This window comes from Crocuta crocuta, unplaced genomic scaffold, assembly GCF_008692635.1.
Source record: "Crocuta crocuta isolate KB4526 unplaced genomic scaffold, BGI_CrCroc_1.0 scaffold131, whole genome shotgun sequence".
Classification (NCBI taxonomy): Eukaryota; Metazoa; Chordata; class Mammalia; order Carnivora; family Hyaenidae; genus Crocuta; species Crocuta crocuta.
In genome coordinates, this window is record NW_027528977.1 from 9,753,291 (window position 1) to 9,768,288 (window position 14,998).

The 14,998-nt window shown below is 36.7% G+C and overlaps 1 protein-coding gene across 2 annotated transcripts in view; it reads right to left on the reverse strand.

The window, feature by feature from the left end:
• Positions 1-14,998, reverse strand: part of NSD1 (nuclear receptor binding SET domain protein 1) — a 140,560-nt gene that overhangs the window by 29,650 nt on the left and 95,912 nt on the right. For both annotated transcript variants that reach the window (XM_077757238.1, XM_077757239.1), the window contains exons 10-14: positions 13,270-13,388; positions 12,185-12,328; positions 9,842-9,965; positions 3,449-3,649; positions 1,976-2,155 (exon numbers count right to left, since the gene is read on the reverse strand). In XM_077757238.1, the coding sequence (XP_077613364.1) occupies positions 1,976-2,155; positions 3,449-3,649; positions 9,842-9,965; positions 12,185-12,328; positions 13,270-13,388 (768 nt within the window). The remainder of the gene's footprint in view (positions 1-1,975; positions 2,156-3,448; positions 3,650-9,841; positions 9,966-12,184; positions 12,329-13,269; positions 13,389-14,998) is intronic.

Here is a 14,998-nt window from a genome sequence, read left to right on the forward strand (position 1 = left end):
AAGTAAGCTCCACACTGTCCGTGCAGGGCCTGATGCAGGGCTAAATCCCATGAACTATGAGATTGTGACGTGAGCCGAAATCAAGAGTCAGATGGTTAACTAACTGAACCACCTGGGTGCCCTGAGAATGTTATATTTAAAAGCTATTAAATAGCTTTTGTCCAAAACTCTTGTCTTTAACTTTCTTCTAAACAAAAGAAGGGTGGTATGATAAACAGAGCAGTTTTCACAAGACAGTGTTAATAAGGAGCAGGTATTGGAAGAAAAGAATGTCCTCTTTGTGAATTAAAACACCTGTATACCAAAGGCTTCCCTCTTTATCCATAACAGCACATAACATTCTTTTTATTTATTCTATATTAGCAGCATAGTTTGAGGATACAATCCATGTACTGTAAGCATATCTTTTCCTTAAATTTTCATGTTAGATAAATCTTCTAAGAGAATAAAAAAGGTCCAAATTGACCATTTTCAATCACAAAAAGCAGTCGAAAACCTTCTTTCATGGCTTTAGCACTATTTACTATATCCAAATTTCTCAAGAAGGATGTTCATTCAATTAGACACATTGACTTTTTAAATGAGTCCCTCAGAATGTTCATAACCAGCCAAATTTTCATGAAATTGCAGAGCCAAAATGTATTAAAAACCAGACAAGTGAGATCAGTTGTTTAGTTGTTACTAATCAACAAAATTCAGTCTATTTGAAAAGTAAGGAAGAAAATACATAAGAGAACTGGGATCACCCTCAACATCAGAATAAATAGTGAAGAAATGTCCACAATAGTATTAGAAAAAGAACATGTATCCTAATTGTTTTATAGTAACCCAACACATGTTTCCAGTATTGAGGCAAATGATGAATAGCCTCAAGTAGAGAATTAAGCACCTCTGGGTGCTTCCTAGAAGTTCAGTCAACCAAGAGAAAAATTAAAATAAGGAAATCAGAATTATAAGCACCATAGTAAACTGACTAGTGATGATCACTAAATCATCCACTTACAATAACTAGCAGAAATCAGGCTGTGAGGAATGAAAACAGCTTAACATTGACTCTCTTAAAGAAAGAAGTATGTTTTAAGTTGATGGAAAAAAGATATAAAGATATAAAATTTATTTTTCCTCCTCTTCAGAAGAACTTTTAGGAATATAAAAGTTAGATACTTAACAGATGTTCATAAATTTCTTCACTTTCCCTTTATATTCATGAATAAATGACTTAACAAAAAAGAAACTCAATTATACAATATAATACCATCTTCTAGAACTATTCCTATACATGCCTGCAATCTGCTTATGTGCACAAATGTCTTAAGTAGTATCACTTAAAATTAAGCAATGGTTTTTTTTCTGATGGTTGAAGTTGGGATGACTTGGGATTTATTATTTATTAATTATTATTCTTTACTTCCAGTTTATTTGACATATAACACTGCATAAGGTTAAAGTATACAACATAATGACTAGATGTATATACTGTGAAATGATTGCCCAAATAAGATTAGGCAACAGATCAAACACCTCACATAGTTATAACTTTTTCTTTTTGGTGGTAGTAAGAGCTTTTAAGACCTACTCTTTTTAACAAGTTGCAGATATATAGTACAGTATTGCTCACTATAGTTACCATGGTGTATATTAAGTCCTTCAAACTTAAAAATCTTCTAATTGGAAATTTGTACTGTTTGATCACATTCCCCCATTTTCCAAAGGTAAGTGTATTTCCTTTCCCTTGTCTTTTTCTTTGTTGCATTTATCATTTTAATAAAAATAAGGTCATTATTCAAAGTAACAAAATAAAACCTCTCCCTTATCAGGGAAAAAAACAAGTTTAAAGTTCTGCTATGTTATCATAAATTCATGACATTACATCCCAATATTTTCTCTATTAGCAATGTGAAGAATATGATTTTTGTTGCACTTAAAATATTGTATTAATTCTAAACTATTTATATATTAAGCAGTCCTGTCTTACCTTCTGAGCATACAAAACACCAGCTCACGTTAACATGCTCATGATTTCGGCAGCCCCGCCGAGGGGTAAAGTGATTAGGGCAGATGATACTATTAGATGCAAGGATCTTGGACCCAGCAGCCAGGCAAAAGTCATTGGCATGGTATGCCACAGGGCAACGGACACAGCGCATCAGACGACCTAAAATTACAGGAAGCAGGAAAACCAGAGTAGCAGAAGAAAAACAAAGAGATTAAATATAAAAACAACATGAGTTACTGAAATCTCTTTGTACGCACTGAGAAAATAACACAAACAGAAGGAAGCAATACTAGGACAAGGGATCATGAAACACGTAATTCACTATGAAAAGCTCAGATGGGAGCTATGTGATAAGATCTCATGACTGTTAAGTGAGCCTGCCTCACCAAGAGAAACCCTATTCAATCCACTGCCTGGACTCCTACGAAACCTGGAATCAGCCTCAAACTAAATAGGAGGGATATACAGTAGATGGGAGGGAGAAAGAGTAATAATATTGCTTGGTACCATGTGATTCTTAAAGCCTGAACTTTAAGGTGAATGAACCCATTCCAGATAAAATATGTCCTCTAACATCCATCACCAACCAGAACCCATTACCAAATCACCTAATTGTATCTACAATAGCAACTGAAAATGGGAAGGTAAGCTGATTAAACTGTAATTTTGATCAAGAAAGTTAAATTACTGTACTTAAGATTGATGAGAACAATAGGCCCAGGGAATCATATTAAAAAAGGTACTGCCAGTCTAAGTAATTAAAAGCAAAGCCAAAAAAAAGTACAGCTACATTTTTCCTGCTCAATCCCCTATGGAGAAGGGAGGGCTCCTTGGGTACACAAGCATATAATAGTAGAGACACAATATTTGACATAAGAAAATTACAGAGAGACCCTATTATTATTGAAGAGAAATAAATGATTATTTTCCCAATAGATTAGACCTAAAAACTTGAGTTTACCTGTATCTACAGGCAGTTTTGGAAACCTTGGCTCTCAGTCTAACTATAATGGAGGAAAGAGATTTCAGGACAGATGCCTCCATTTAAAAAATATAAAACAAACCAATACAAAACAAAAACCTCAATTCTACCCTAAATTCAGGCCTGAATGATATCACATCTGACAACCATAGATATAAAGAGTCTATAGGAAAAGAATATACTTTGGTCTAATGGAGTAGGGGGAGAAGGCATGCAGCACAACATTTTCTCCAAACTAAATATCACATGAAATTCAAGTATTTCAAACCACCACAGAACACTAGAGCTCCACAGAATACAATGTGGGAAGTGCTGGAATAGTCCATTATTCTCTCTCACACATAAAATGCTGATACTCTGACAAAAGCTAAAGAGGCCATGAAGAGACATGCCAGATAGCACCTGGAAATACACATTGCCAACGAAAGCGAGGTTCTACAACTAGACTGATCCATATGAGAAACCCATACCTTTAGATGCAGAAACGCTGGCTGGATTAGCAGCATGGCAGGTTATACAGATGTGGAGGGAGCACCGGAAGCCCTTGTTCTGCATAACAGTGGGTGGATATTTCTGGACACATTCTTCATGGTAAAACTTTCCACACAAGGGCAAAAGGCACCTTTTAACATCTTCCCCACTCTGCTTACAAACAAAACAGGTATGGATTCCTGGGAAACAGAAAAAAAGTAATAAATTACTACCAACTCTAGAGTTGGTAGCATTGGATGAAAGTTTCCAAGTACATAATTCTGTACTAAGTTCCAATATGAGGTTTGAGTATATATGCGTGTGTGTGTGCATGCACGCGTGCGTACGCGCACGTGGGGGGATGGGGGAGGTTCCCCTACCACCAAGCAATTCTCCAATACCAGCTAGGTGTCTTAATTCAATTCAATTTAATTCTGAGACTATGTACTTGAATATAACATCATATCCCACAGGTTAAGGACTCAGTTCTACAAGACTGCCCCCGCCCTCAACTTCAGATGCCAGTCTCAAGCCCAGGTTGTCACCTATACTTCTGACTGGCTAGACAGCAGAGGTTCTCATGACCCTGTCTTCCTCAGGTTTGATTAATTTGCTAAAATGGCTCACAGAACTCAGAGAAACATTTTTATTTACTGGATCACCAGTTTATTATGAAAGGATATAACTCATGAACAGCTAGATGGAAGATATGAATAAGGCAAGATATGAGGAAAGGGTGTGGAGGTTTCATTCCCTTTCTAAGAGGCAACACTTTCTTCTGAATCTCCACATGCTCACCAATCATTCAGAAGCTCTCTGAAATCCACCCTTTTAGGTTTTGATGGAGATTTCATTGCATAGGCATAGCTCACTAAACCACTGGTCAGTGTGGACTGATTCAACCTCCAGCCCTCTTTCCTTACAAGACATTAGGGGGGTAGGATTGAAAAGTTCTAGCCCTCTAATCAGGGTGGATTCTCCTGGCAATCAAGCCCCCATCCTTAGGTGTGTCTTTCATTAACATAATAAAATACACACAAAGGACATCTTTATCTCTCTCACCCCTTAGGAGAGGCCAAGGTCTTGAGATCTCTGTGCCACAAACTAAAGACCAAAACACACATTTCTTAGTATAAATCAAAATATCACAGTAAAGAACTTTCTAAGAGACTGATTAGGATGACAACATGAACCCAGTAAACAATCAATCACCACTGAGAAACTCTTGACAATACTTGCTTGCTGATGTGACACAATAGGAACTACGCATTACCTACAAAGTATTCCCACTAGAAGAAAACTGACCTGAAATGAATTCAGCCTCTAGACCTAACTACAAGTTTCCAGGAAATATGGAATAGATAGAGGAAGACATTAAAAGGACACCTCAAAGATGTAATCAACCAAATTTACAATGTGGAAAACTGAGCAGGACAAATGACCATTATCTCAACAAATAATGACACTTAAAAACAGGGTAAGAGTAGTACTGCAGATTAAGAGAAATTTAAGAGACATATAAAAAAAAATACAATAAAGGAAACCTTATCTGGAACTTGATTTAAATGCTGTAAAAAGACACCTTTGAAACAAATGGGAAATTTTTTAAACGGGACTGGGTACTGTATAATTTTGCTACACGTTAGATACATTTTTTTAAGCAGTAAGTGTTAGACTTTTTGAAACATATGGGTAAACAGAGGCAGAACACCGAGAACTACTGAAGCTATGTAATGAATACAAGGGGATTCTTTACACTGTTCTCTCTACTTTTCTAAATTTCTGATGATCTTTCTGTCTCTATTTTTGAGAGAAAGCGAGAAAGAGACACCATGAGTGGGAGAGGGGCAGAGAGGGAGACAACAGAATCCAAAACAGGCTCCACACTCTGAGCCTGTCAGCACAGAGCCCAACGCAGAACTCACAACTCATAAGCCGCGAAATCGTGACCCTGAAGCAAAGTCAGATGCTTAACCGACTGCACCACCCAGGCACCCCGAACGTGTGAGGATTTCTGTAATACAAAGTTTAAGAAAAAAAAAATCTACCTTTCTCTGAGAAGCAATACAACATAAAGGAAATAGCCCAGGCTTGAGAGACATTATCTGAACATGAATCTTGTTTCTGACACTTGCTGGAAATAAAAGCTCACCTACAAATAGTAAGTTCACTCAGCCAATAATGATCTTAGGAAAAACTTTTAATCATGCATTTGTAAAGAAGCAAACTACTTACTGCCTAATGCTCAGTAACTGGCAGCCCATATTAGATTAGAATAACCCAAATTACAGGGTAGTCACTGCACATTAGGAAAACAGGATGAGCCACAAACAGTAAGAAATAACTCCTTTATTCTTACTCTATTCATCTTACTCTATTCAAAAAACCAGAGTAAAATTTCCTATCCTCAAAACCAATAACTCTCTACCTTACATCATATACAAAAATTGATTCAGAAGACCACAGACCTAAAGGTGAAACCTAAAACTATAAAATTTTTTTAGAAAACCAAGATTTGTGACATTGGATTATGCAAGATTTAAATATGACACCAAAGCAAAATCTCTAAAAAGAACAAACTAATAAACATAATCAAAAACTGCTCTTCAAAAGACACCATTAAGGAAATGAAAGACCAACACATAGACTGGGAAAATAATTTTAGAAGTATGTAGCAGATAAAGAACTTTTGTCCAGAATATAAAACAGGCTCCTAAAAGAAAATAAACCACCTAATTAAAAAAAAAAAAAAAAAAAAAAGATTTGAACAGACACTTCATCAAGATGGCAACAAAGCACATTAAGATGCACAGGGGCACATGGGTGGCTCAATCAGTTGAGTATCTCAAAAAAAAAAAAAGCACATTATGATGCACAGGGGCAAATGGGGCTCAGCTGATTGAGTATTTCACAAAGCTCAGGTCATGATCCTATGGTTCCTGAGTTTGAGCCATGCTGTCAGTGCATAGGCCACTTTGGATCCTTTCAACCACCTCTCTGCCCCTCCCCTGCTTGCACTCTCTCAAAACTAAACATTAAAAAACAATTGTTGGGGCGTCTGGATGGCTCAGTCCGTTTAGCTTCCGGCTTCGGTTAAGATCATGATCTCATGGTTCATCGGTTCGTTCGAGTCCCGTGCCGCGCTCTGTGCTGACAGCTAGCTCAGAGCCTGGAGCCTGTCTTTGGATTCTATGTCTCCCTCTCTCTCTGACCCTCCCCTGCTCATGCTGTCTCTACCTTTCTCTCAAAAATAAATAAAATATTAAAAAACTGTTAAAAATATACGTGCAAATAAATAAAAATAAAAAAGATACACAATATCATTTGTCGTTAGGAAATGCACATTAAAATCACAATGAGGTGGCACCTGGATGGCTCTGTGGGTTAAGCATATGATTCTTGATATCGGTTCAGGTCATGATCTCACGGTTCATAGGATCAAGCCCTGCATCAGGCTCTGCGCTAACAGAGTGGAACCTCCTTGGGATTCTCTCTCCCTCTCTCTCAAATATTTAAAAATAAAACCATAATGATGAGATACCACTACACATCTGCCAGTAGTGCTGAATTTAAAAAGACTGACAATTCCAAGTATTGATGAAGACGTGGAAAAACTGAAACTCTCATGCATTACCAGTTGAAATTTAAAATGGTGCAAACACTTTGGGAAACAGTTTGAATGTTTCTTAAAAAATTAAACATATACCTACCATGCCATTCCACCCTTACATATTTACACAAGTAAAAAGAAAATGTGTCCATCCAGAGACTTGAATGTTCACAGCAGCTTTATTAGTAAGACCCCAACCTGAGAACCCAAATGTATATCAATAGATGAATGAATAAACCAAACATGATATATCCATATAATGACATACTACCCAGCAATAAAAAGGAATGAACCTGCGACAATGTTGTTGAATCTCAAATCAACTATGCCGAGGGATGGTTTCACAGGTGTTATATATATGACATACATATGTCAAAACTTATCAAACTACACTTTGTGCAGTTTACTGCACCTCTACTATACCTCAATAAAGCTATTTTAAGACAGAGAATGAACTGATACACATATTAACATAGAAGAGCATCAAAAACATTATGTGGAGCCAGATACAGAAGACTATATACGTTTTGTTCCACTTATACATATATAACTCATAAAAAGGATAAATTTAATGTGTAGTAACAGAAAGCAGATCATTATTTGCCTGAAATAAGATTGGGGGAGTGAAGAGAATAAGGATCAACTGTGATCAGTACAAGAGAACCTTCTGAAGTGATGGAAATGTTCTAAATCTTCACTATGGTTGTAGTTACATGAGTGTATACAAATATTATCAAAACATACATGAAAATGAGTGAATTTTATAGTAGGCAAATTATACTTCAGTGAGGCTAATTTAAAAACAAAAATAGCTTTGCCTTGACTTGGGTGAGAGAATATCACATTATAATAAAGGTAAGACCAGTGGGGCACCTTGGGTGGTTCAGTTGGTTAAGCATCCAACTTCAGCTCAGGTCATGATCTCATAGTTCAGGAGTTCAAGCCCCACACTGGGCTCTGTGCTGACAGCTCAGGGCCTAGAGCCTTCTTCAGATTCTGTAACCCTCTCTCTCTGCCCCTCTCTTGCTCATACTCTGTCTCTGTCTCTCAAAAATAAAATATTTTTAAAAAAATGAAAAAAATTAAGTTAAGACTAGCAAAACTGGATCATTTGCACAAAAGGCAAGAAGCTTTAAGATTAGGATAAGATATATGCACATACCAAAACATTTTTTCCTACATTTCATATATAGGGCTGTATGGCACTATTTTCCACAATCATCAAAAATGCACCATGCAGGAGGCAAAATGACCCACAACTATCTTGTCTTCCAGCTCTTATTTGCATTCTGCTAAAAGCAGTGGTAGAAAGATGAGATAAGGTAATAGAGCCACTTATCTACAGACACAAGTTAATTGTTTCTTGTTCTCACAGGGGCTACTCTAAACCTACACTCTATGCTTCAAGCGAGAGACCCACCTTTCCTCATCATTCTCACCAAACTAAGAAAAAACTTTGGCTTCCTTCTTCTGCCCCACCACTTCAAGGAACATTCCTGTTTTATCTTTCTGCCTCTTCAAAATTATTCTCTCTTGTCTCTGTAACTGTACTCCACTAATTATTCCCTCTCCTACTGCAAAAATTTATCTCTCTATGTGGTTTTAAACCTTTATCCTACAATCAAGATGTTCTTCCCCTTGATCCTATAATATCCTCCCTTCAACTACTATCCCCTTTTCCATGGATATCAGGCTTCTGTAAGAAATAGTGTATGCTGATATCCAGTCATCCTTCAACCTGGTTTAGTATAGCACCCTCTGGCAAAAAGTCAAGGCTTTTCTCACTGCCAAATACAACAACCTTTTTTTCAGAACCACCCTGGTCTCTCTGCCACATCTGCTGCTGCTTATGACACCCCACTGACCCTGGATTCACAGCCATTCTTTGACTAGCTCCTCCTCACTTTCCGTTAGTTCTCCTATGCAGGCGTCCCCTAAAGAGCGTTGTCAGCCCACTTCTCACTCTACACTTGCTTTCTCTTTGGGCAGGATCATTCACACTTAGGTTTTAGTGACTTAGGAGTATAATAGCTGTCATCCTCCATTTTTTTAAATTACTTAAATGCTGTAACATTCGCATATAATGCTGAAAAAAGAACAATCTCTTTAGCACAGCCTGTGAGGTACCTTACAGGTTGGTTGCATCTGACCATTCTTAGTTTCTGGCCCAATCTGTATATTACACATCTCAAAATAGGTCTTTATTTTCTGGGTAACCAGTTTTGTAGACATAGGATATACACACAGAAAAGTAGAGCATCCTAAGTATATAGTTCACAAATAACCATAAAGTCGCTTATGTAATCACCACTCAGCTCAAGAAATAGAAAACACTGACATTAATCCAGAAAGCCTCCTTGTTGCTACCAATGCTTCTTCCCTAAAATATCTTAAACTCTAAACACATAAAGCCTCCTGTTACCCAAACAGTCTATACACTAATTATTGGATCTTCTGTTCTTCCCCTCCCTACACCAATGTCCATGTCTCTCTTAAAGCCAAACTCAGTTATTTTTCTCTGTGGCACTGGTTCATCTTTGTTTAGATATCACTTTAAATGTATCTCTACTACAATACTTTTGCACCGTTATCATACCATTCAGTCATTATTCACTTGGTATTCTTTTCTACAGGCAGAGATCACAAAGCACCTATCTGTGTCTATAGCAACTAGTCCAGTATTGCCACAAAAACAGTGTATCCAATAAATGTTGGGAATTTTTCATGAAAAACTTAAAACTCAAACCATCTTTGGAAGAAGACCCTTCTATATCCAGTTCACCTGTGCGACATTCATTGCAGATAAATTTTCCTCTCGGCATCTCAGTTAATCCAAGGCACTCCAGGTGGAAAGCCCCACAGCACTGAGCTTCACATAACAGCAGCTCACCCAGTTTCTCACAGTTCTGTTAAGAGAAAGAAGACAGGTATGTCTATAGAAAAAGCATTTTTAAAGTCCCAAGCAAAAGGCTTTCATGAAGACAAAGGTTAAGTAGTAACTTTCTGGAAAGCAGAAAGCCCTCTCTTCACTCAGCCAATATTTAGTGATTGACTCCTCTATGCCAGGTACCACAAGGTCCCGTGGCTTTCATGGCTCATATATTCTAAGAATAGAAAATACAAGTAAACAAACAAACAGGAAAGATACCAGAAAATGATAAGATTAGGTAGAGAATTCAAATAGCTATTTTGGATTGGATGATTAGGAATGGCCTCTCAGACAGGGTTCTGAAATACAAGTCAGTCATGTGAATCGGACAGAAAGACCAGGAAGAACAGTATAGAAAGTTCACAGATAGGAAAAACTATGTCATGTCTAAAAATCATAAGGAAAATCAGTGGACTAAAGTGAACAAAAGTTAGAAGTGGTAGAAGATGAGTTTAAAAAAAAAAAAAAAAAAAAGGCAACAACCTGATCGATTGTGTGGCCTTACACATTATGGTATAGTTTCAGATTTTATTCTCATTACAAAGATGTACCATTAGAGGGCTTTATGAAGGGAAGGCTAAAATCAAATATTAATTTAGAAACAGATCTGATTACTACATGGAAACTGAGTTTAAGAATGAGATATGTGAGAACAGTAGCAAAGAGATAATCAAGGAGGCTACTCTAATAGTTCAAGCAAGAGATCTTGATTAGCTAGACATGGGTTGTAACAGTCCCAAAAGGGCTCCACTCAAGGTCTGAACGACCTTTGAGATACATCTACAACCATCTCAGAGAGGTCACCTTTCTAAAATGATCTCATCTAAGATAGGGTACCATTTTTGACTGGGCCTTAGGAAATAAAGATCCAGATGTGTTTCAAAACACTGTAAGATTTATGAAAATTCTGCAAATTCCCAACATTTGTTACTTTTATCCCTCTTAACACTCTAACTTGTTTCCCCATACCGATTTAGCAGAAAAATACAAAAATGACAAAAAGTCTCATACTTATTATGTAAGAGAAGAAAGAGAAAAAGTGACTAGGCAAGTCTAATATGTTTAAGAACCCAAGAAACAGAACTGGTCTTGGCCACTTAAACATCATAACTTAAATAAAGAAAGTAAGTAGGAGAACTTTGGGGAAAAGGTCAGAGGTAGCCAGGGATTAAGAGCAGACAGACCTCAAGGTCTTAATAAACCAATAGTATAAGTTAGTCTTATTAAATTTTGTCTATTCCACTATCCCTTATTAACATAAAAATTGAAAAATGCCATGTTTTGTATATTCACAGTGCCAGTGATACCAGCTTTTATGTACAATAAACAAATTTGCTTTCATCATTTAAACAGGAAAACTTCAATTATAATACATATCAAACACTAATGTTTTCAAATTAACCAGAAGTTAGAGACTAACCCTTTAATTGGGATGACTATGTAATTCATCTTTCAAATTAGGAACAATGTTAGTGAAAGGACACGATATTAACAATATTATACAAGGACAATAGATTTAAACAAAGAGTGACCCAAACAATCCAGGGCCTTAAGGCCACTATACCCTTAACCATTTTTTCTTGATAATCTTTGTGGGCATACAATCTCTAAGGACTAACTAACACTGTGTTTCAGTGCTCATCTGAATATGATCACCCTTCTTTGTGGAAGAGTGAAAATGAACAAAGGAACAAAGCTGAAATTCTTGTTCATCACAGCATATTCTGGACTTGGCTTATTTTTATTTTTTTAACTGTTTCAATCAGAAAAGAAGAAACAAACCCAAGTATCTTCAATTTTTTTAATATGCCAGCTTTTAAGAATTTATAATTTACAAAAGTAAATCAAGCCCATAAATAGCATAATCAAAGCATCCATTTAACTGACTCTACTCTTAAGTCTGATAATGGCTCTTTACACAGAGGCAACACAACATAGTGGTTAAGTCTCTAAACCCAGACTGCCTGGGTTTCAATCCTGGCTTCACTGTTTGGCTATCAGCAAGCTATGTAACATATTTATGCCTCAGTTTCCTCATCTATAAAAGTGAGGATAATAGTGGTAATCTACTTTACAAGACTGTTATGAAACTCTTGATACACAGTAGGTACTATATAAATACGTATTAAGAGATGAAGAAGGCTTCTTTCAAAAGACAAGTAAGCAATCAAACTTCAAGTGGGCAACATCTTCTACCTGACAAACATTCTCCTTGAGTGCAGCTCCTCCGCCTCGTTCGCCCTGAAGCTTTTTAGATGCCGGCATCCCATGATCATTCTCTACACCCTCCTCAACAGTCTCCTTGGGGCTTGCAGGCGTTCTGTGTGTCATCAGTTCTCCCTTGCAGAGAAAAAATAATGTCCCATATCTGTATTATTCATGTCTCCTCCATCTGACCCCCGCCCTCTGGGCTGCTATTTGTCTAGCCATTAAGCACTTACAGATGTTCAGCCAATCACGCGGGCGGACTGCATGCAATGTTAGTTCTAACCCTGCTGTGATTGGGCGGGTAGTGGGCGCCTCATGCCCTGCCACTAACTGCTCTGAGGCTGTTCCACTGGAACTTTTTGAGCTGTTCCATTTTAAGGTTTCACTAAGGGAGAGAAAACATTCTTAAGTTTATTTGATTACTTATTTGTCCTTCCAAGATCAGTGTTTCCTAAATAATGCCCAACTTGGGCATTCTATTCAAATTATCCTGGAAAGAAACACTCTGTATCATAATGTATAATGCTGACCTGACTTGTCCTAATTCTCCTTTGAGTTGAAAAGCCAGAGAGCATCAACGACTGCATTGATGTTCTGCAAGGAAACGGTTTTAAATCTACCTTTGTTTCCTTAAAGCCAATGTTTACAAATATTATTCTAAAATTAAGCAGATGTCGGTTTCAAGAAATAAGCAAATGAGTTTCCTTCCCCTCTAATCATAGCAGTCTCAACTATTAAAGGGCAGTATGAAAAGTTCATTCAAATTATATGGTTACTTGGTATTGTGCTTTCTGGTTTTAGAAAAAGCTTACTTTGTGATGAAACAGTTATAAAATTCATCAGACACCTAGAGTATAGGATGTTAAATATCATAACCATAGTTGCCATATATTGTCTTCCTGATTTTTACTAGCATCAGGCTCTCCTTTTACTCCAGGATTCCTTATAGCTTTTCATTAGCTGTTTCAGTAGAACATTATTCTTATCTCAACTCAAGGGAAAGAGGGATGTGGCCTCTACTGTGAAAAGTAGATCTGCTTTGGAAGGTCAAAAGATGAGGAACTGAGTAATACCTCTGAACCTGGAGTTTCTTTTGATGAGTCGTCATTTTTCATTTTTTTACAATGCACCTTGGCTGTAGCATGCCTCTGTCGTTTTCGCTTCCTTGGTTTATCAAATATCTTGGTAGTGCCTATGACAGGAAAACAGGTGTTACCTCCTGACTAATCACTTACATATCCAAGAACTCCTATCCTCAACTAAAAGGACCTCATAGAATTATGGAATGCTAGAGCAAAAAGAACAATCAAAACCCATTTAATTCCCCAACTTGGTAGATGAGGCACAGAGAGGGAAAGATTTACCCATGACTCTGTACTTAGTTGGGAAAAGATCTACACATAAATTCTGCCTCATACACATTAAATAGTAAATGTTTAAATACGTTAAAACAATTTTATTTTACAGGATTGAAATTAAAAACTTTGTAATCCATCAAAGGACTTTAATATCCTATAGATGGGAAGGAAATACATTTAGTAGTCAAGAAAAGATACTAAAACCCAACCTTCACAATTAAAGACAGTAAATTATAGCAGTATAGGATTTAAGGATTAAGATGAAAGGCTGAAATACATAACATCTGACGTGAGGAAAGGAGAGATCTCCCCTAATAGATTTAGTAGCTTAAAGGATATTCAGCAATGGTACTATAAACTTGAACATCCAACAATTTAAAATATATGTATGGTCTAATCTGGCATATGTGCAAAATGAAATTCCAGTTTCTCCCTCATTGTCTTTTATATTTACTTCACCCCTTTGTTATAGAAATATCAAGGGATCTGAAGTAGTATTTCATAAAAGATTCCAGGATAATTAGGCTAGGTATCAACATGAAGGCTAGACTCTGGAAAATTGAAAACTGACTTAGTACTCTCTTCTTGGGACTGCCTGATAGAGATGGAGAAGCTCTGCTATCAAAGCTGCTGACTGCCTATGACTAAAAGAATAACTAATAGAATAGCAGAAGCAAGGTTCAAAATTCTCAGGAGTTGAAATATTCAGATGAAATTTACAGTACATAAAGCACAAGTTTTAGGTTTACAAAAACTAGAGTACAAAAGTATAAGAGCAAAGCTGATATTATTTTGAAAGTTTTTTTAGAGCAAGCAAATTGACGAAACCTAGGAAATTATATTTGCACACAAGATTAACATAAGTGAATATACTGCTAGATTTACTTACTAGAAAACTTAATAATTATGGGTCACATCTAAAGATGTGCTCATGGGTCACATATAAAGATGTGCAATATAACCTTCCAATGATAACTTTTGCTGGCACATCTGATGCAGTGTGCTCAAATCTGGCCTAACATTTCAGATATGACAGTAATCAATAAATGGCACTGTCAGATGAATGATCAAAGTGGCAGAAAGAATTGGCATGTAGAAAATTTGGGGTGTATAACAAGATGGTACTGTGGCAATGAATGTGGTTAGGTATGGATTTACTCCTCCCAATTCTGCCACTTCTTTCATCTAAACATTCTTCTGTAAAACAGGGATAGTACGGATAATATCCTAATTCTCTATAATGCTTTAGATGGATTAGAGGTTAACAGTCCAAGGCAAAGGAACTGAGCAAAGGACCTGACAGAGTAAATGTTCAAATTACCATTATAGTATGTTACTCAATAAAACAGCTTCCCATTCCTCCAATTGGCAGAACCAAAATCATTGAGTCTTAAGTTTCAGGAGTCACATTCAAAAACAATTTAAAAGATTTCTAAGCCCTTAA